Source organism: Symsagittifera roscoffensis, chromosome 10 (genome assembly GCF_963678635.1).
Source record: "Symsagittifera roscoffensis chromosome 10, txSymRosc1.1, whole genome shotgun sequence".
Lineage (NCBI taxonomy): Eukaryota > Metazoa > Xenacoelomorpha > Acoela > Convolutidae > Symsagittifera > Symsagittifera roscoffensis.
The window spans coordinates 42224418-42246464 of record NC_087071.1 but is presented as its reverse complement, the minus strand read 5'-3'; the positions used below and the strand labels follow the sequence as shown (position 1 = coordinate 42246464).

At 32.3% G+C, this 22047-nt stretch overlaps 1 protein-coding gene across 1 annotated transcript; it reads right to left on the bottom strand.

The window, feature by feature from the left end:
- Positions 1–1212: 1212 nt before the first annotated feature.
- LOC134855662 (uncharacterized) lies at positions 1213–20613 on the bottom strand. The gene is made up of 3 exons (XM_063872231.1): positions 20455–20613; positions 11516–11699; positions 1213–1778 (listed from the first exon to the last, which is right to left on the bottom strand). Exons 1-3 carry the CDS (start codon positions 20477–20479, stop codon positions 1418–1420), a joined length of 570 nt encoding a protein of 189 aa, XP_063728301.1. The 5' UTR covers positions 20480–20613; the 3' UTR covers positions 1213–1417.
- Positions 20614–22047: the final 1434 nt, after the last annotated feature.

Here is a 22047-nt window from a genome sequence, read left to right as displayed (position 1 = left end):
AAAAAAGAAAACCATAACTCAACAACTGACTCAACCCAAACTCCGCTACTATGCTAATCAGTAGTCAACTTTGCTAAACACTCTTCCCTGAAGTTCTAACAACGTTCAGCTCAGGAACCGCTGAAAGAGACGCAACCTAGCACTAAACCAACGCTACGAACTACCAACCAGAACGCAAAAAAACCTACAGATTGAAACAGTCTCGGCTGCAATGAGATTTAAAATGTCGTCTGTCACAAACGGAAAGCAACGGCCGATCTAACCAAATTCAACACTTTTCCATTTACATCACACCACCCTTGCAAAAACTTAGGAAAGAATTTTTACCAGTGTTTTTACGTTAGGACCACTGGTAGTCAGATATTATATCGTGGCAACAAGAAAGACTATTGCTGATCAATTCAAAGATTTCAACAACCTTAAAAAATCATACAATGTAAAATAACCAGCTAATCGCAAGCGATATCAAATTGTTATTTAGTCATATTTTCTGGTCAATCACTTTTTCAACAGAATCACTTGAATCATATAACATCTTGGTTTATATTGAATACGCCTAGAACGTCGAAGTTCTATGTTGAAATCTGATCAAGTCCTGTTTTTGTTCAAACGGAATATAGCCGTTTCAAAAAATTTTTTGACCATTATTCAATTCTTATGTTTTGTCCGCTTAATTGCCATGTCTAAGAAATGTTTTTTTCTCATGTAGGCAGTTTTCTTCTCAGTTATTTTTAGCGTTTTGAATCACTGCTGCAATTGGTATTTTTACTGTGCTTGGGTTCGTATAATTTCTTCTTTTTTTCTCGCTTAAAAAGTTTATTCTGCGCAAAAAAATTCGGCTTCTTTTTTATCGGCCTGATGACCTATTTGGAAACATACCTTTTATGGAACGCAATTAGTGCTAAAAGTCCTGGAATATAATTAAAATTCAAACTTTTTCATCACAACAATTTTGTTTTTGGTTCTACGGGAATGTTCTAAAGTTTTGTCGGCCTAGTTGTCGCACAATTTACTTTTTTAAATTCTCATATAGAGCCAAAATTTTAGTCATTTTTCCTTTTTATTCTTTTTTTTGGTTTTAGTGACTCTCCTTTTATTTCTTTTCTGCTAGCTTGCAATGCTTTTGTGTATAAAATATGCTAGAAAACTACTAAAAAACAGACATGGATGAAAGTTATTTCTTATACCCAGACTATACCTTTTTCACCAACAAAGCTTAGGCGCTTTTAAACCCAAAATTGAACTCTGTTTACCCATATCCTGTCAAATTGATAGCATAAAATGTGAGCAAGTGTTGTCATCGAGTCCAGTTATAACTTGTAACTTCCCCTCGTCTACGCTTAGTATGTTTTTAGGGTTTGTGTTGCTTGTTTACTTTTTGCTTGATATTGTGGGCTGCATCATTGCTGCTTAAGTCTCAGTCGTATGTGCAGAGAGCATACACATGTTGTCGCCGCCACACCGATGCGTCTCCACACATGATATCAGCAGCCCCGTGTTTCCCCATTACGACACACAGCTCTCGATGATAATCATCCTGTATTATTCCTCCGTTTAAAGAGTGTGGCTCTCCTGTTTTAGGCATCCACATATTCTCGGGCCACACCCAGTCGGAGCGGGAAGAACTTTTGATCACGAGTCCTTTTCCACTGTTGACAGACTCGGGTTCTATTTTCCAGCTTGTCCAAACATATTGCGCTTTGTTTGTTTTTTGCATTTTCACGAAGTCAACTGCAAAGCGCCCCGTCTCTTTTTCTTTGGGCGTGAACATTTTGGCTCTGAATATTAAAATAAAAAGTGAAGTGACTGATGCGGACAATATCATGAAACAATTACATACATTTTTTTAGGACGCACTCGAACGAAATTTTTAAAATTTACTCCTTATTTGAAAAAAAAAACTAGTCAGACATATACGAAACTTGAATTTTCACTTGTAACCAGTGTCTACAAATTTGCATGAAAGTTACACTATTGCGTATTAAAACATCGTATGAGTGTCATCTAATTTTCCAACAGTTTTTTCCCTTAATGCAAGTCAGTTGTTCTGGAGTTCCACTTAGAAGATTGTGTTCTACAGCCCCAAACTTAAAAGTTTTCCCACATGTAGAAAACTCAATTGTTAATTGAATTTAATTTCACATATAAACTGTTTATGGATAAATTCCATCTAAATTAGCTTATTTTTTCACACAGAACCCTTTAGTGACCAAAAAAGTTCTTTCATTTGGATAAAAAACAACGAATTTTGAGCGTTTACATGTACTAAATTGCGGCATGACTTAAATAGATTGATTTTATGTTTCACTTGATTTTGTCAGGATAGAAGTCTGAACTTAGACTTCCAGATTTTTTTTCTTACAATCCATGATTGTAAAGTTATGACTGTTGCTTTTTTCCTTAGCTTCGTGTACGAAGTCGATGAATAGATGTTTTTTTTCATACGATCTTTAAATGTATATGCATATCTGTTTCTTGTTTTCATCAGCTTCATAAATGACATCGATGACTAGATATTTGTTTCATCCAATCCAATATGCATGCCTGTTGTCTTTTACAATAGCTTTATGTATGACTTCAATGACTAAATATTTTTTTCATACGGTCCATGAAAGTATATGCATGCCTGTTGTCTTTTACAATAGCTTTATGTATGACTTCCATGACTAAATATTTTTTTCATACGATCCATGAATGTATATGCATGCCTGTTGCTTTTTACAATAGCTTAATGTATGACTTCCATGACTAGATATTTGTTTCATACGATCCATGAATGTATATGCATGCCTATTGTTTTTTACAATAGCTTAATGTATGACTTCCATGACTAGATATTTGTTTCATACGATCCATGAATGTTTATGCATGTCTGTAAATTTTTTCATTAGCTTCGTGTATGACTTCGATGACTAGATATTTGTTTCATAAGATCCATGAAAGTATATGCATATATATATAATTTTTCATTAGCTCCATGTATGAAGTTGATGACTAGATATTTGTTTCATACGATCCGTAAGTGCATATGCAGGTCTGTTTCTTTTTTTTTCAATAGCTTCATACATGACTTCGATGAATAGATGTTATTTCATACGATCTATGAGTGTATATGCATGTCTGTTGCTTTTTTCATTAGCTTAATGTATGACTTCCATGACTAGATATTTGTTTCATACGATCCATGAATGTTTATGCATGCCTGTTGTCTTTTACAATAGCTTTATGTATGACTTCCATGACTAAATGTTTTTTTCATACGATCCATGAAAGTATATGCATGCCTGTTGTCTTTTACAATAGCTTAATGTATGACTTCCATGACTAGATATTTGTTTCATACGATCCATGAATGTTTATGCATGTCTGTTATTTTTTTTCATTAGCTCCAAGTGTGATGTTGATGACTATAGTTGTTTCATACGATCCATGAATGTATATGCATGTCTTCTGCTGTTTTCTTCAGCTTCATGTATGACTTCGATGACTAGATGTTTTTTCTCAAACGATCCGTAAATGCATATGCAGGTCTGTTTCTTTTTTTTTCATTAGCTTCATGCATGACTTCGATGACTAGATATTTGTTTCATACGATCCTTGAATTTATATGCATGTATGTTTTTTTTGTACAGTAGCTTCATGTATAACGTCGAAGACTAGATGTTATTTCATACGATCCATGAAAAAATATGCATGTTTCTTGTTTTTTATTAGCCTCGTGTATGAGGTCAATGACTGGATGTTTTTTTTTCATACAATCCATGAATGTACATACAAGTCTGTTGTTATTTTTCTTTAGCTTCATGTATGAAGTCGATGACTAGATATTTGTTTCATACGATCCATGAATGTATATGCATTTTTGTTGCTTTTTTCATAAGTTTCATGTATGACATCGATGACTAGATGTTTGTATCATACAATCCATGGATGTAAATGCATGTCTGTTGCTTTTTATCAGCTGCATGTATGACGTCGATGACTAAGTATTTTTTTCATACGGTCTGTGAAAGTATATGCAAGTCTGTTGCTTGTTTCATTAGCTTAATGTATGAGTTCGATGACTAGATGATTTTTCATAAGATCCATAAGTGTTTATGCATGTCTGTTGCTTTTTTCCTCAGCTTCATGTATGACGTCGATGACTAAGTATATTTTTCACACGATCCGTGAATGTATATGCATATATGGTGGTTTCTCATTAGCTTCATGTATGACGTCGATGACCAGATAAGTCTTTCATACGATCCATAATTGTATTTGAATGTCTGTTGCTTTTTTCATTAGCTTCATGCATAACATAGATGACTGTGTATTTCTTATATGATCCGTGAATGTATATGCATGCCTGTTGTTTTTTCTTTAGCTTCTTGTCTGAAGTCGTTGACTAGATCTTTTTTTCATACGATCCACGAATACGTTTACTTGTCTGTTGTTTCTTTTCATAAACAATATGTATGAAGTCAGTGACTAGATTTATTCATACGATCCATGAATTTATTTAGAGGTTTGTTGATTTTTTCATTAGCTTCATATATGAAGACAATGATTAGATGTTTTTTTTTCATGTAATCATGAATGCATTTGCATATCTGTGCATATCTGTTGTTTTTGTTTCATAAGCCTCATGTTTGAATTCCTTGACTAGTTTTTTATACAATCCCTGAATGTTTTTCCATGTCTGTTTTTTTTCATAAGCTTCATCTATCAAGTCGTTGACCAGATTTTTTTCACACAATTTATGAAGGTGTATGCATGTCTGTTGGTTTTTCATTCGCTTCATCTATGAAGTCGTTGGTTAGATACTTTTTTCAAACGATCCATGAATCTGTTTTCATTTCTAGTTTTTTTTTTCATAAAATTCATGTATGAAGTCGATGACTATATTTTTTTATATAGCCGATGAAGGTATTTGCATGTCTGTTGTATTTTGTTTAGCTTCATGTATGAAATCGTTGACTATATGTTTTTTTTTTCATACGATCCAAATAAGTTTTGCGTGCTTGTTGTTTATTCATAAGGTTTAAGTATGGAGTGAATGACTAGAACTTATTTAATACGACCAACGAATGTGTATGCATATCTGTTTTTTTTTTCATAAACTGCATGTATGAAGTCGATGACTAGATGTTTTTTTTTTCATTTGATCCATGAATGCATGTCTGTTGTTTTTTCCTTAGCTTCATGTATGAAGCCGTTGACTAGATATTCTTTTCAGATCCATGAATGTTTTTTCCTGTCTGTTTTTTTTTTCATAAGCTCCATGTATGAAGTCGTTGACTTGTTTTTTTTTCATACGAACCGTAATTGTATTTGCATGTTTTTTTTTCTCATGAGTTTGATGTATGAAGTCGTTGACTAGACCTTTTCAGACGATTGAGGAATGTTTTTTCATGTCGTTTTATTTGAGTTATGTGTGAAGTAAATGATTAGATTTTTTTTCATACGGTCTATGAAGGTATTTGCATGAAAAAATTTTTTTCATAAGCCTCATGGATGAATTCGATGACAAGATTTTTTTTTCATACGATCCATGAATATGTTCGCTTGTGTGCTTTTTTTCAAAAACTAGAAGTATGAAGTCTCTTTCTAGATTTTTTGTTCATAGAATCCATGAAATCTTTTGCATGTCTCTTGTCTTTTTCATAAGCTTCATGTATGAAGTCAATGACTATATTTTTTTTTCTTTTTTTTCATATGATCATGAATGAGTTTGCATATTAGCTTTTTTTTTTCATTAGCTTCATGTATAAAGTCGCTGACTGGATGCTTTTTCATACGATTAATAAATGTATTATTATGTCTGTTGCTTTTCTCCTAAGCTTCATGTATGAAGTCGATGACTAGTTTCTTATACTATCTATGAATGTATTGCATGTCTTTTGTTTTTTCATTAGCTTCATAAATGAAGTCGCTGACTGGATGCTTTTTCATACGATTAATAAATGTATTATTATGTCTGTTGCTTTTCTCCTAAGCTTCATGAATAAAGTCGCTGACCAAATCTTTTTCCTTACGATCTATGAATTTGTTTGCATGTCTTTGCTTGTTTTTCATTAGCTTCATATACGAAGTCGATGACTAGATATTTTTTTTAATTGATCCAGAAATGCATTTGCATATCTGTTGATTTTTTCATAAGCTCCATGTATGAAGTCGTTGACTAGATGTTTTTCTCATACGATCTTTGAATGTTTTTTCAGGTTGGTTTTGTTTCCATAAGCTTCATGTATGAGTCGTTGACCAGATTTTTTTTCATACGATCTATGAAGATATTTGCATGTGTTTTGTTTTTCCATTAGCTTCATGTATGAAGCCGATGACTAGATTTTTTTGATAAGATCTATGAAAGTGTTTGCATGTCTGTTGTTTTTTTTAGCTTCATGTATGAAGTCGTTGACTAGATTTTTTTTCAGACGAGCCATAAAAGTATTTGCACGTCTCTTGTTTTTTCTCATACGCTTCTTGTAAGAAGTCGTTGTCTAGTCGTTTTATTTGATATGTCATACATTGTCTAACATTTTTTCACACAATCCACGAAAGTTTTTTTTATGTCTGTTCTTTTTCGTAAGCTTTATGTATGAAGTCGACGACTAGAATTTTTTTTCATGCGATCAAAAAGGTCTTTGCAAGTCTGCTGTTTTTCATGGATGAAGTCGTTGACTAGATTTTTTCATACGATCCATGAAAATTTTTCATGTCTGTTTTTTTTTCATAAGCTTCATGATTTTTTCACAGGATTCATGAATGTATTTACCTATCTGTTGTTTTGTGTTTAGCTGCATGTATGTGTTTGCGTGAATTTGTTTGTATTTATGTCTCTTTTTTTTCATAAGCTGCATGTATAAAATTGATGTCTAGGTTTTTTGTTCATACGATCCATGAATTTTTTTGCATGTCTGTTGATTTTTTCATTATCTTCATGTCTGAAGTCGATGACTAGATTTTTTCATGGGATTCAATGACCAGATGTTTTTGTTAACACGGTCAACGAATACATTTGCATGTCTGTTGTTTTTTTCATAAGCTGCATGTAAGAAAAGGATGGTTAGAGTTTTTTATATGATTCACGAACGTGTTTGTTTGCATGTCTGTTGTTTTTTTTCATAAACTACAAGTATGAAGTCGATGTCTAGATTTTGTTTTTACGAACCAAGAATTATTTTGAATGGCTGTTGATTTTTTCATTAGCCTCATGTATGAAGTCGATGACTACATTTTTTCATAGGATTCATGAATGTAATTACATATCTGTTGTTCTGTTTTTAGCTGCATGAATGAATTCAATGACCAGATGTATTTGTTAACACAATCAATGAAATTATTTGCATATCTGTTTTTTTTTCATAAGCTGCAAGTATGAAAATGATGGTGAGAAATTTTTATAAAATTCACCAATGTGTTTGCATGTCTTTTTTTTCAAAAACTACATGTATGAAGTTGCTATCTAGAAATTTTGTTCTTACGATCCATGAATTCTTTTGCATGTCTGTTGTTTTTTTTTATTAGCTTCATGTAAGTCGATGATTAGATTTTTTTTCGTTTTTTCATATGATCATGATTGCCTTTGCATATCAGTTGTTTTTTTTTTCATTAGCTTCAATTATGAAGTCAATTACTACATTTTTTTCATACCACCAATGAATGCACTTGCATGTCTTTTGTTTTCTTTTCATTAGCTTCTGGTATGAAGTCGATAACTAGATGTTTTTATCAAACCATCCATAAATGTATTTGCATACATTTTTGTTTTAAGCTTCAAGTAAAAAATTTTTCTTGATGACTATTTTTTTCCATTTAAATTATGAATGCGTTTGCAGGTCTGTTGTTTTTTCATAAGCTTCATGTTTTGAGGCGATGACTATATTGTTTTCATTAGACTCATAATTATATTTGCATATCTGTGGTTTTTTTTTTCATAAGCTTCATGTATGAATTCGATGACTACATTTGTTTTTCATAGGATTTATGAATGTATTTGCATGTCTGTTGTTGATTTCATAAGCTGCATGTATGAATCCGATCACTAGATATTTTGTTAAAACGATCCATGAATTCTTTTGCAGGGCTCTTGATTTTTTTCAATAGCTTCATATATGCAGTCGATTACTAGATTTTTTTCAAAGTTTTCATGAATGTATTTGCATATGTTGTTTTGTTCTTAGTCCATGCATGAAGTCAATGACCAAATGTCTTTGTTAACACTATCAATGAATAAATTTGCGAGTCTGTTGTTTTTTATTAGTTTCATGTATGAAGTCAATGACTAGATTTTTTCGGTTTTTTTTTCATATGATCATGAATGCATTTGCATATCAGTCCTTTTTTTTTCATCAGCTTCATTGATGAAGTCGATGACTAATTTTTTTTCATACCATCCATGATTGTTCTCGCATGTCTTTTGTTTTTTTCTTTAGCTTCTGGTATGAAATGATGACTAGATGTTTTATCATATGATCCATAAACGTCTTTGGATGTGTGTGGTTTTTTGTCTTACACTTTATGTAAAAAATCGATGCCTGTTTTTTTCATACGGTCTATGAATGTGTTTGCTGGATTGTTGTTTTTTCATAAGCTTCATGTCTTAGGACGATGACTACATTGTTGTCATAAGAATCATGAATATATTTGCATATCTGTGGTTTTTTTCATAAGCTTCATGTATGATGTCGGTGACTAAATTTTTTTCAAACGATCCGTGAATGTACTCGCAAGTCTGCTACTTTTTTTTATTAGCTTCATATATGGAGTCGATAACTAGATTTATTTTCTTCTTACGATCTATGAATTTATATACATGTCTGTTTTTTTTTCAAAACTACATGTATGAACTCGATGTCTAGATTTTTCTTCATACGATCCATGAATGATTTTGCATGTCTGTTTTTTTTCGTAAACTGCATCTATGAAGTCGATGACTACATTTTTTTCTTACGATCAATTAATGTGTTTGCATGTCTGTTGTTTTTTCATAAGCTTCATGTTTTAAGACGTTGACTAGATTGTTTTTATTGGATTCATGAGTATGTTTGCAAATCTGTGGTTTTTTTGATAAGCTTCATGTATGAAGTCGATGACTAGTTTATTTTTATACGATCCATGAATGGGTTTGCATGTCTATAGTTTTTTTTTCAAAAGCTGCATGTATGAAATCGATGACAATAATTTTTTTCATACGGTCTTCGAATGTATTTGCATGTCTGTTGTTGTATTTGCATGCCTGCACTTCTGAAACTGATGCCTAGATTTTTTTTCAGACGATCTTTTAAAGTATTTGCATGTCTGTTGTTTTTTTATTCATAAGTTTCATGATGACTAAAATTTTTTTAATAAACCTCCTTAGAAAAACTTTTAGACAACAATTTTTCAATGAGGTTCAAGTATACTAGCAAATTTTCATCTGCAAGGTAAACTAAATATTATAACCATCTTTTTTCTTTAGCACCAATCGTAAAATAATAAGAGTCAACATTTTTTAAGCATTAATCGTAAGCTTTTCTGTCTCCTAATTTTTTCATAGATTATCTACAATGCATGAAGTTTTCTCTCGCTTTCTTTTTTTCGTATGCTCCCTGATTCATAATGAAAATATTGAAGCAATTTAAAATAATCGATCTGAAATTGATATAAAATTGGTCCCTTGGTTCTGGACTCAAATCATAAAACTCAAGAACTCAAACTCATGGACCGCACTACGCCGATTTTCTAACCCGACAGGAGGCTCAAAATTAGTTGTTACATCAGCTCATGCGTATCTCTTATTTTGCAACTTTCCCATGTTGACCAATCCTAATCAAACAATTTTCATTATGGAAAAATTCTAAGCATGCACTTTTCGATTTTTTTTCCATAGGTACAGAGAAGGTTGCATGAAAAGTCTATGACTTTTGATTTTTCATATATGGAAAATGTATGACTAGTATTTTCCCGAAAACCAAAATTAAAGGTTTTTTAGGTTAGAAGTTTTTGGGCTGTGTTCGTAAATCATCAGAGGTAACAAAAACTTTGGTTACTCAAACTTAGAGTCATCAAAAATTTGACAGTCTCCCATTAAAATGCATTGGAAGCGACCTGAATTTTATAAAAGTTTCCTTTTACAAAAGATATCCTGAGAGCATGATTTTTTCAAATTTTGTCAAAAACTTCCCAAGATGATAATTTTTGAAATTTGATGTTTTAAATTACTAGATATTGATCAAGGCAAACATAAACATTCCACACAGAAGCAATAGGAGTTTAAAACGTTTTTGAAAAAAGCCAAACGTCGAAAAAAAAAATCTAACATTGGTCTATCCAGGATTAAATTATGCACACAAAAAATTAAAATTTGCTTTTTTTTTTGGAAAAATTTAATTTAAGTACAAAATGAAATGGCTGAAAAAAAACAAAAAAATTTTTCGGAGCAATTTCAAAATTACTTGCAAATAATTTGTTGTCGCCATCAAAAAAAGTTATGGTCATACAATTTATATCTTTAAAAATTGGCGATTTCAATTTAGCAAAGTGTCTGATAATTTCGAACTGCTCGTAGCGTTGAATTTCTCCTTCAGTTCATTGTTTCTAATTCATCCACTTGCTACAGTGTTGATTTAAATTATCCGGACGAAACGAACAAAACTTGAACTTTCAAACGCGTTTTTCTCAAATTGGGTTAAGATTAGACAAAAAGTGAAGAAGACAAAAGTTGCTTAGAATTTCACCGGAATTAATATGGTGCCATTTTTTCTCCGAAATTCTCAACAAAAATGTTACCCCAAAAATGGGTCATTTTGGTTTTTTCAATTAATCAAGAATTACGCTGAAACTACTTTGTTAATTGATATGAAAATTATGTCACAGGAAGCCTCTTACGCAGTTCAACAAAGTTTAAGAAGAGTTAATTTGCCAAAAATTTGCGCAAATTGTTCAAAACTTATTTTTAAACAGAGATTCTGGGTTTTATATAGTAAAAATCACATTTATTGACTATCAAGTGAAATTTTTTTCATTTATACTGGTTTTTGGAGATTTAACCCTTCTTAAACTTTGTTGAACTGCGTAAGAGGCTTCCTGTGATATAATTTTCATATCAATTAACAAAATAGTTTCAGCGTAATTCTTGATTAATTGAAAAAAGCCAAAATGACCCATTTTTGGGGTAACATTTTTGTTGAGAATTTCGGAGAAAAAATGACACCATATTAATTCTGGTGAAATTCTAAGCAACTTTTGTCTTCTTCACTTTTTGTCTAATCTTAACCCAATTTGAGAAAAACGCGTTTGAAAATTCAAGTTTTGTTCGTTTCGTCCGGATAATTTAAATCAGCACTGTAGTTCATTTGGTTTGTTTTTAGTAACTAGGTATTCTCAATACGATTTGTTGTTTTCGGTATGTTTTAATGTTTGAATTATTTGAAGATTACACTTAAAAACAGCAGTCAAAATCATGTTCACAGGGATCAAACGCACAGTTCATAAGCCATCTCGAGGAAAAAGTTAAGGGGTCTTGGTGTTATTTAAATTATTTTGAACGAACCGCCATTTCGAACAGTAAGCTGCTGCCTCTTCCTGCTTCTGATAATAATTCGGACTGATAAAGTGACATTTGCCTTCGAGAAGGATCCAATCAGAATAGCCACATGATCCTGTCGTCAGAGAATGCCAAGTCCACCCTTTCAAACCTCCGATGCAGACCAATGAACACATCAGCAGAACACGACCTTAAACATCCTTCCAACAATCAATCTGAGCTAAGTAGCTGCATTTCAATCAAACATGCACTTTTTTCGTTTTCAAAATTTCAGTTTCGGTTACGGAATGTGCTTGTAATCGTGACTCGAACTCCATACAACTACTTTCAACTAAGCTTCTCAGTGCTGAGAAAAATTGGTGCGAGGTTTTTTTTTTAAAATGTTCTAGTCTAATTTTGGGCGGAGAAAGAGGGGCGAGCGCAACGCGTACAAAATAAAAAGCTATAAAACAATCATTTAGCTTAAACCGCCTTGCACCAAAAAAATTGAAAAAAATGAAACTATATGATTCTTTTTGATATTTATTTTTTTTAAAATCCTAGTTTTTTGTTATACAAAATGCAAAAATTCAGTTTACTGAAGAGCCAGTAATAGTACTTTCGAATCCTACACACGAGAAAACGTACAAAACTTTGAGGAATTTTTTTTATGTTTCTTCGGTGCGCGAAACATGCTGTGCTAAAAAATATTTAAAAAAGTTTTCGAAAACATTTCATTATCTTTTCGGCTTCTAGTGGATCCTGTTGACAAAAAAATCAAAAACTTATGGGGAAAAAATTGCAAAAATTTAATCTAAGATGAGTTACACAATGACAGGGGCTCTTTAAATTTTAAATAAACAATTAGTTTTTTTTAAAGAAAAACCTAAATCAATTTGTTTGACTGAAAAAAAGAAAAAGAAGACGTACCTAGACAGATTCTCTCTTATTAAAATGTTAAAATAGTATGCCCCTAAAAACTAAGCTTATTTAAATTAATATATAAGAATACGAACTAAGACTGTATTAAAATGTTCTATAAAATGCGAGCTAAAAAATGGTGATAGTTTCATTCCAAAGGAGTGTGCACTTTCAAGGTCAGACATAGTGAAACAATTAGCTTAATACAAAAATAAAAAAGCTATTAATTTTGACAAATTTTTCCATTTCGGTTACTTTAAACTATCTACGTCAAAATTGTACTTGAGACCATTTGGAAGACTTCATGACACCGAGTCAAATTTGAAAAGCAACCGTGAAAAGACACAATTTTTTGTTGTTTTTACTCTAGTCATCAGCCCATATGGAAAATTAGCGATCATTTGGCAGACTAATATCAACAAATGAACTAATTCAATATCCTCATTTTGAGAAACACAACTTCAAAAGACCTGAAATTTTGTCTTTTTGGTTATAAAAAAGTTTGTGCGTGAAAGTTGTTTAATTTTCGTCCGGAAGACGATGTTTCTAATATTCAAATCTATCAAGCAATCTCTTTTGTTAATCATTTTCACAAATTTTTTCATATTTCAAAGAGGACGAGTGAAAATTTCGTTGCTCTCATAATAATTTCACTGCACGAGTAGAGTTTTTCTTCTCAGAGGATTTCTTGATACTGTTTTACTTAAAAAAAAAGCACTGTACTCACTGATAAATTTGACGATACGCAACTGACGATGCGCAATTTAAGGATACACAATTGATTTTAGAGTGAGCATTTGGTATTATTTGCTACCCGACGTGAAAAACAAAAAAGTGCGAAAAAAACAAGACATTTTTCCTCTAAATGTGTTAGGCGAAAACGCTTTGATCGGCGTTAAAGATCACCTGGGCTACCCATAACTTTGCGATGATAAGAAATTTTTGTTACTGTTTATTTGAAAAAAAAGCAAAATTGCGATTTACTCACTGATAAGTTTGACCATAGACAAAATTTTTGTCTGCTTGGTCTTGATGAATTTTGATGAAAAAGTTCCTTGTTGTGAACAAAATTTTATGAAAATCAACTGGATTTCACTTAGGTTTTTTAAAGTGAAACTTATTTTTTCTTCTGCCCGTTTGAAAACGGGTTTCCCTACCTAAAATCAACGCAGAGAGACTGAATTTGCCAAAAACACACATTTTATGTTTTGTTCTCCTAAAAAGACCAATATGAGATTGCATTCAAGAACTTTCTGGATGACTTTATGTCTTCAATTCAATTTTTTGAAAGGTGTTTCCTATTTTGAAGTGCAACTGGTTTCTCTACTGGTTCTTAAAATAGACACAGAGAGACTGATTTTTGCCGAAAACGCACATATTTTTGTTTTGCTCTCTTAAAAATACCAAAACCAGATTGCATTCAAGATTTTCTGGATGACTTTATGCCGCCAATTCAATTTTCGATAGTGATTCCTATTTTGAAGTGCAACTGATTTCTCTACTGGTTCCTAAAATAGATGCAGAGAGACTGAATTTTGCCTAAAAACTCACATTTTTTTTAGCTGTGCTCTCTTAAAAAGACCAGTGCCAGATTGCATTCAAGTTCTTCATGGATGACTTTATGTCGCTAATTCACTTTTTGAGAAGGGTTCCTATTTTTAATTGCAACGGTTTTTCCGTCTGGTTTTTAAAGTAGAAAAACAAATTTTTTTTGGTTCTCAAAAATTAGACCATTGCCAGATTGCATTCAATTTCTCTTGGATGACTTTATATCGCCAATTCAATTTCTAGAGAGGGGTTCCTATTTGGAAGTGCTACTGGTTTTTCTACTGGTTCCTAAAATCGATGCAGAGAAACTAAACTTTGCCAAAAACGCACGTTTTTTTTAGCTGTGCTCTCTTAAAAAGACCAGTGCCAGATTGCATTCAAGTTATTCATGGATGACTTTATGTCGCCAAATCACTTTTTGAGAAGGGTTCCTTTTTTAATTGCAACGGTTTTTCCGTCTGGTTCTTAAAATAGAATCAGAGAGACTGAACTATGCTGAAAAACACACCTTTTTAGATTGCATTTAGTTTGTCATGGATGACTTTATGTCGCCAATTCAATTTCTAGAGAGGGGTTCCTATTTGGAAGTGCTACTGGTTTTTCTACTGGTTCCTAAAATCGATGCAGAGAAACTAAACTTTGCCAAAAACGCACTTTTTTTTAGCTGTGCTCTCTTAAAAAGACCAGTGCCAGATTGCATTCAAGTTATTCATGGATGACTTTATGTCGCCAAATCACTTTTTGAGAAGGGTTCCTTTTTTAATTGCAACGGTTTTTCCGTCTGGTTCTTAAAATAGAATCAGAGAGACTGAACTATGCTGAAAAACACACCTTTTTAGATTGCATTTAGTTTGTCACGGATGACTTTATGTCGCCAATTCAATTTCTAGAGAGGGGTTCCTATTTTGAAGTGCAACTGATTTCTCTACTGGTTCCTAAAATAGATGCAGAGAGACTGAATTTTGCCTAAAAACTCACATTTTTTTTAGCTGTGCTCTCTTAAAAAGACCAGTGCCAGATTGCATTCAAGTTCTTCATGGATGACTTTATGTCGCTAATTCACTTTTTGAGAAGGGTTCTTATTTTTAATTGCAACGGTTTTTCCGTCTGGTTTTTAAAGTAGAAAAACAAATTTTTTTTGGTTCTCAAAAATTAGACCATTGCCAGATTGCATTCAATTTCTCTTGGATGACTTTATATCGCCAATTCAATTTCTAGAGAGGGGTTCCTATTTGGAAGTGCTACTGGTTTTTCTACTGGTTCCTAAAATCGATGCAGAGAAACTAAACTTTGCCAAAAACGCATTTTTTTTTAGCTGTGCTCTCTTAAAAAGACCAGTGCCAGATTGCATTCAAGTTATTCATGGATGACTTTATGTCGCCAAATCACTTTTTGAGAAGGGTTCCTTTTTTAATTGCAACGGTTTTTCCGTCTGGTTCTTAAATTAGAATCAGAGAGACTGAACTATGCTGAAAAACACACCTTTTTAGATTGCATTTAGTTTGTCATGGATGACTTTATGTCGCCAATTCAATTTCTAGAGAGGGGTTCCTATTTTGAGTTGTGACTTGTTTCTCTACTAATGCCTAAAAAAGACTCAGAGAGACTAAACTGAGCCGAAAAATGATATTGTTTGTTTTCTTCTTAAAATAAGACCAATACCACATTCCATTTATTTTTTTTTTGGATGACTTAGGTCGCCAATTCAACTTCTCGAGAGGGGTTACTTATTTCGAAAGCAATTTGGAAAGTAAACACACTTTTTTTGTTTATATATTTTTCTCAAGCCCAAATTGAGTTTATAGACAATGTTTTTTTTTAATACAATTGAACTATTTCAAAAACTCCAATGGTTCAAAGTGGACATGTTGTCTTATTGTTTTTAAAAATAATGATTGTGCGAGATGGTTGTTCAAAATCCGTTGGAAAGACGTTTTATCTTCATTTCAACTGCTTCAAGGGTTTACTAGCTAAAGTAGTAATTCAAAATTCAACAGTTTTTCAGAGGTCGAGTCCTTTCTTCGTTGTTGCATGAGTTTATAAAGAGTTTACAACTTTCATTGCTTGAGTAGACTTTTTCTACTAGGAGGAATTCAAGAACCTAATTTAAACAGTTGAAAGTGTATTGAAATGCCTGAGGCAACTTCTGTCGACTTATTTTTTCCTTAAACAGGAGAATTCTTGCCATTGCTTGTCAGATTTTTGTGAAAACTTCTCGTTTTCGATTACAAATTTTTCAAAAAATTCCAGGAAAAGATTGCATTTCCTGTTCCGTTTTTAGAACTAAGTGATTAATTGATAGTTTGATTGAGCTCATTTTTTTCCAGACAAGTTTGACTTTCCAGCAAGTGAATTTTGATAGTAGTTTTCAATATCAATTGAAAAAATTGTTGGAGAAAAAGAGCCGCTGCGAGGAACCCAATTGAGTTTTTTCAGCTCTTTCAGCTCTTTGAAAAGTCACATACAGAGCACTTCGTTCTTTTAGAAGAACAAAAATCAATCATTCTATTTCAAGAAGAGGTGATGAAAATAGCTCTGTCTGATAAACTTTGTTTTGACGCAAATTCATTTTGTTAAATTAGTCCATGCAAAAAAGAAAGTTTCTATTAATCTCACTTAGAAAGTTTCAATTGCTTCAATTAATTGAAATATTTTCATTGACACTTAAAGGCATTCGAAATTTGAAAATTGTTTACCCTGATAAGGAAAATTTTGAAACGAACTAACAAAAGTCACGACAAAATCACATTGTATGAACCTGACAGTTTTCACGTAATTTTCGTGTATATAGATCTAAGAATTGAAAGTTATTAGATGCTGGTAAATTTAGAGCTTACTTTTCAAACTACTCGTTTTTTTTAAGTTGGATTAGATAACTCGCGCTATTTGCTTAATATTTCCGAAGCATAGGCAGTGGAACGAGCTATTCCCAAAAAGTTCAGCGGAGTTTGGTGGGCATATTTTGTTGCCAGACTAAAAACATTTAATTATAAATTACAAAAAAAATTTAAACAAAATTGGAAAATTAAAATACAAACAAAATTCATTTGGATTTAAAGTAATCAAATTGTAATCAAATTGTGCTAGCCAATGTGGCATAACCGTTGTTTTGTGATTTCAAAATGTCTGCAGTCAATTGATCTAAATCCAAATGAATTAGAGCGAGCGTCTTGGTATTAATTTGTTACTCGATGAAAAAAAAATTACAAAAAAACAAGACACTTTTCCTCTAAATGTGTAAGGCGAAAACGCTTTGATCGGCGTTAAAGATCACCTGGGCTACCCATAACTTTGCGATGATAAGAAATTTTTGTTACTGTTTATTTGAAAAAAAAGCAAAATTGCGATTTACTCACTGATAAGTTTGACCATAGACAAAATTTTCGTCTGCTTGGTCTTGATGAATTTTGATGAAAAAGTTCCTTGTTGTGAACAAAATTTTATGAAAATCAACTGGATTTCACTTAGGTTTTTTAAAGTGAAACTAATTTTTTCTTCTGCCCGTTTGAAAACGGGTTTCCCTACCTAAAATCAACGCAGAGAGACTGAATTTGCCAAAAACACACATTTTATGTTTTGTTCTCCTAAAAAGACCAATATGAGATTGCATTCAAGAACTTTCTGGATGACTTTATGTCTTCAATTCAATTTTTTGAAAGGTGTTTCCTATTTTGAAGTGCAACTGGTTTCTCTACTGGTTCTTAAAATAGACACAGAGAGACTGATTTTTGCCGAAAACGCACATATTTTTGTTTTGCTCTCTTAAAAATACCAAAACCAGATTGCATTCAAGATTTTCTGGATGACTTTATGCCGCCAATTCAATTTTCGATAGTGATTCCTATTTTGAAGTGCAACTGATTTCTCTACTGGTTCCTAAAATAGATGCAGAGAGACTGAATTTTGCCTAAAAACTCACATTTTTTTTAGCTGTGCTCTCTTAAAAAGACCAGTGCCAGATTGCATTCAAGTTCTTCATGGATGACTTTATGTCGCTAATTCACTTTTTGAGAAGGGTTCCTATTTTTAATTGCAACGGTTTTTCCGTCTGGTTCTTAAATTAGAATCAGAGAGACTGAACTATGCTGAAAAACACACCTTTTTAGATTGCATTTAGTTTGTCATGGATGACTTTATGTCGCCAATTCAATTTCTAGAGAGGGGTTCCTATTTTGAGTTGTGACTTGTTTCTCTACTAATGCCTAAAAAAGACTCAGAGAGACTAAACTGAGCCGAAAAATGATATTGTTTGTTTTCTTCTTAAAATAAGACCAATACCACATTCCATTTATTTTTTTTTTGGATGACTTAGGTCGCCAATTCAACTTCTCGAGAGGGGTTACTAATTTCGAAAGCAATTTGGAAAGTAAACACACTTTTTTGTTTTTATAATATTCTCAAGCCCAAATTGAGTTTACAGACAATGTCTTTTTCGGTACAATTGAACAATTTCAAAAGCTCATATTTGATGAAAAAGTGAATTTTTTTGTAGTTCTCAAACAGAGTCTGAAAAATTGACCTACGACGAAAAAACAAAAGTTGTTTTTGCTGTTCTCAAAATATCGGGGTTGCAAGTCAAAGAACATTTAGAAGGCTTCTATTTTTCTATTCAATTTTTGCATGGGGCTTTTTGATATGAACTGCAGCCTTTAACTCATTCATGTTTTTTCTTCATCTGAAAGAAGTCTTCAGCCCAAACTGCGGTTTATACGACATTTGGAAGACTTTATATCTGCAAATAAACTACTTAAAGATCCTCATTTAAGAAACACTAGTGCATTAGGCTTGTAATGGTTCAAAGTGGACATGTTGTCTTATTGTTTTTAAAATAATGATTGTGCGAGGTGGTTGTTTAAAATCCGTTCGAAAGACATTTTTTTAATTTCAACTGCTTCAAGGGTTTGCTAGCTAAAGTAGTATTTCAAAATTGATCAGTTTTTCAGAGGTCGAGTCCTTTCTTCGTTGTAGTATGAGTTTATAAAGAGTTTAGAAAGCTTTTATTGCTTGAGTAGACTTTTTTCTACTAGGAGGAGTTCAAGAACCTAACTTAAACAATTGAAAGTGCATAATTTAAACAGTTGAATGAGAAAATTCAATTGAAATGCCTTAAGCAACTAATGTCGAGTTATTTTTTCTTACAACAGTAGAATTCTTGCCATTGCATTTCAGAGATTTGTTGAAATTTTTTTGTTTTCTCTTACAAATTTTTCAAAAGTTTCCAGGAAAAGCTTGCATTTCCTGTTCCGTTTTTAGAACTAATTGATTGTTTATTCGAACTCGTTTTTTTTTCAAACAAGTTTGACTTTTTATCAAGACAATTGTTATAGTAGTTTTCAATATCAGTTGAAATAATTGTTGTCCGAAGCTGCGAGGGCTCTTACCCTCCCCCCTCCCCAACTCCCGCCTACTAGTTTTTCTAATTAAAATTTCTGCTCAAATTGCCGGATTCTCATGAAAACTGATATTCAGAAAAATTAGGCCATGACAATAATTGGCTCTTCATAATTAACCTCGGAAAACTACTCGTCAGATCAAAAAACTGATTCTCATAGGAGGAATGGTGGGGGAAGAGTGCCGCTGCGAGAAACTCAATTGAGTTTTTTCAGCTTTCAGCTCTTTGAAAAGTCACATGCAAAGCACTTCGTTCTTTTAGAAGAACAAAAGTCGATAAATATATATACCAAAAAGAGCTAATGAAAATAGCTGTGTCTGATAAATTTTGTTTTGACGCAAATTCATTTTGTTGATTTAGTCCATGCAAAAAAAGGAATTTTTTATTAATCTCACTTAGAAAGTTTCTATTGCTTCAATTAGTCGAAACATTTTCATTGACAATTAAAGGCATTCGAAGTTTAAAAATTTTTTGCCCTGATAAGGACAGCTTCGAAACAAACTCACAAATGTCACGACAAAATCACCTTGTAAATCCCTGACAGTGTTTTTCACGAAATTTTTGTTTGCAGAGATCTGCGAACTGAAAGTTATTAGAGGCTTGTAAATTTAGAGCTTACTTTTCAAACTACTCGTTTTTTTTTAGGTTGGATTAGATAACTCGCGCTATTTGCTTAATACTTCCGAAGCATAGGCAGTAGAACGAACTATTCCCAATAAGTTCAGCGGAGTTTGCTGAGCATATTTCGTTGTCAGAATAAAAACATTTCATTATAAATTACAAAAAAACTTAAACAAAATTGGAAAACTAAAAAACAAACAAAAATCAATTGAAAAAAGTAATCAAATTGGGCTAGCCAATGTGGTATAACCGTTATTTTGTGATTTCAAAATGTATGCAGTCAATTGATCTAAATCCAAATGAATCAGAGCGAGCATCTTGGTATTAATTTGTTACCCGATGAAAAAAAAATTGCAAAAAAAACAAAATATTTTTCCTCTAAACAGTTTGTTCGGCGTTAAAGATCACCTGGGACACCTATTATTTTGCGATGATAAGAAAATCTTGTTACTGTATACATGAAAAAAAAATGCAATTTACTCACTGATAAGTTTGGCGATAGACAACATTTTCGTCTGCTTGATTTTGATGATCTTTGATGGAAGAAATTGCTTGTTGTGACTAAAAGTATTTGAAAATCAACTGGTCTTCGAGTGAAATTTGTTTCAAGTGAAATTATTGGCCCGGTTGAGAACAGATTTCCCTACTGGTTCTCAAAATAGACGCAGAGAGACTGAACTACGCCAAACACACACACATTTTTTTGTTGTCGTGCTCTCTTAAAAAGACCAGTACCAGATTGCACGTAAGTTCTTTCCGGATGATTTTATGTCGCCAGTTCCACTTTTTGAGAAGGGTTCATATGTGTGCGTGCAACGGGTTTTTCTTCTGGTTCTAAAAAAAGAATCAAAGAGGTTTAACTACGCTAAAAAAACACGCCTTTTTTGTTCTGGAAAATTAGAGCATTGTCAATTTTCATTTAAGTTTTTTGGGTGACTATATTTCACCAATTCAATTTCTTGAGAGAGTGTCCTATTTTCAAGTGCAATTTAAAAAGTACACACAATTTTTGTTATTTTTAAAGTATTCTCAAGCCTAAACTTAGAAAACTTTAAAACATTTTTTGGTAACATTGAACAATTTCAAAAACCTCAATTGGGATGAAAAAATGATTTTTCTTGTAGATCTAGAATAGAAGCAGAAAAGATGAATTTCGACAAAAAACAAGTTGTTTTTGTTGTTCTCAAAATATTGGTTACGTTTCAAAATCCATTTAAAACCGCTATATTTTCATTTCATTTTTTCAATGGGGTTTTTTGATATGAGCCTCATCCCTTAACTCATTCATTTTTTGCTGTTGTTCCGAAAAAAAATTCAGCCCAAACTGCGGGTTAGATGACATTTGGAAGACTTTATATGTCCAAATAGTCTACTTCAAGATCCTGATTTGAGAAACACTAAAGCAATAGGCTTGAAATGGTTCAAAGTGGACAAGTTGTTCTACAGTTTTCAAAGTAATGCTTGTGCGAGAGGGTTGTTTAATATCCGTTCGGAAGATATTTTTTACAATTCAAAGCTTTCAAGGGTTTGCTAGCGTAAGATAGTAATTCAAAGATTATAAATTTTTCAGTCTTGGTTTGGTTCTAGAAAAATAAAATTCAATATACCTTCTTAATTGAATTCGCGAAAATAGATTTGCCTTATTAATACGTTGCGGGACACAAATTTTTTCTCTTTACTCTTCTGTGTAGGGAGATTATCCCATATAAAAGAACTAAAGTTTCTTTATTTCATTTACGGTTCATTGTTTCATTTAAGCTGGATTTGATGTCTGGCGATATTTAAATAATTTTGTCATATCACAAGCAGTGAAAAAACTATTGCCACTTGAACTTAGAGTTTACTGGGCATCAATTGTTGCCGGATTTAAAAAAACACAGAATTTAAAAAATAATAATAAAAAAAAAATTTGGAAAACGCAAAAAAGACCAAAATCAAATGCAAAGAAGCATTCAAATTGGCCTAGGTAACGCTCGTGATTAGTTTTGTGATTTTGAAGTGTAGGCAGTCACTTAATCTAATTATGTTAACCGATCAGAAAATCACAAAAAACTTTTCAAATTTTTCTTCTACCTGT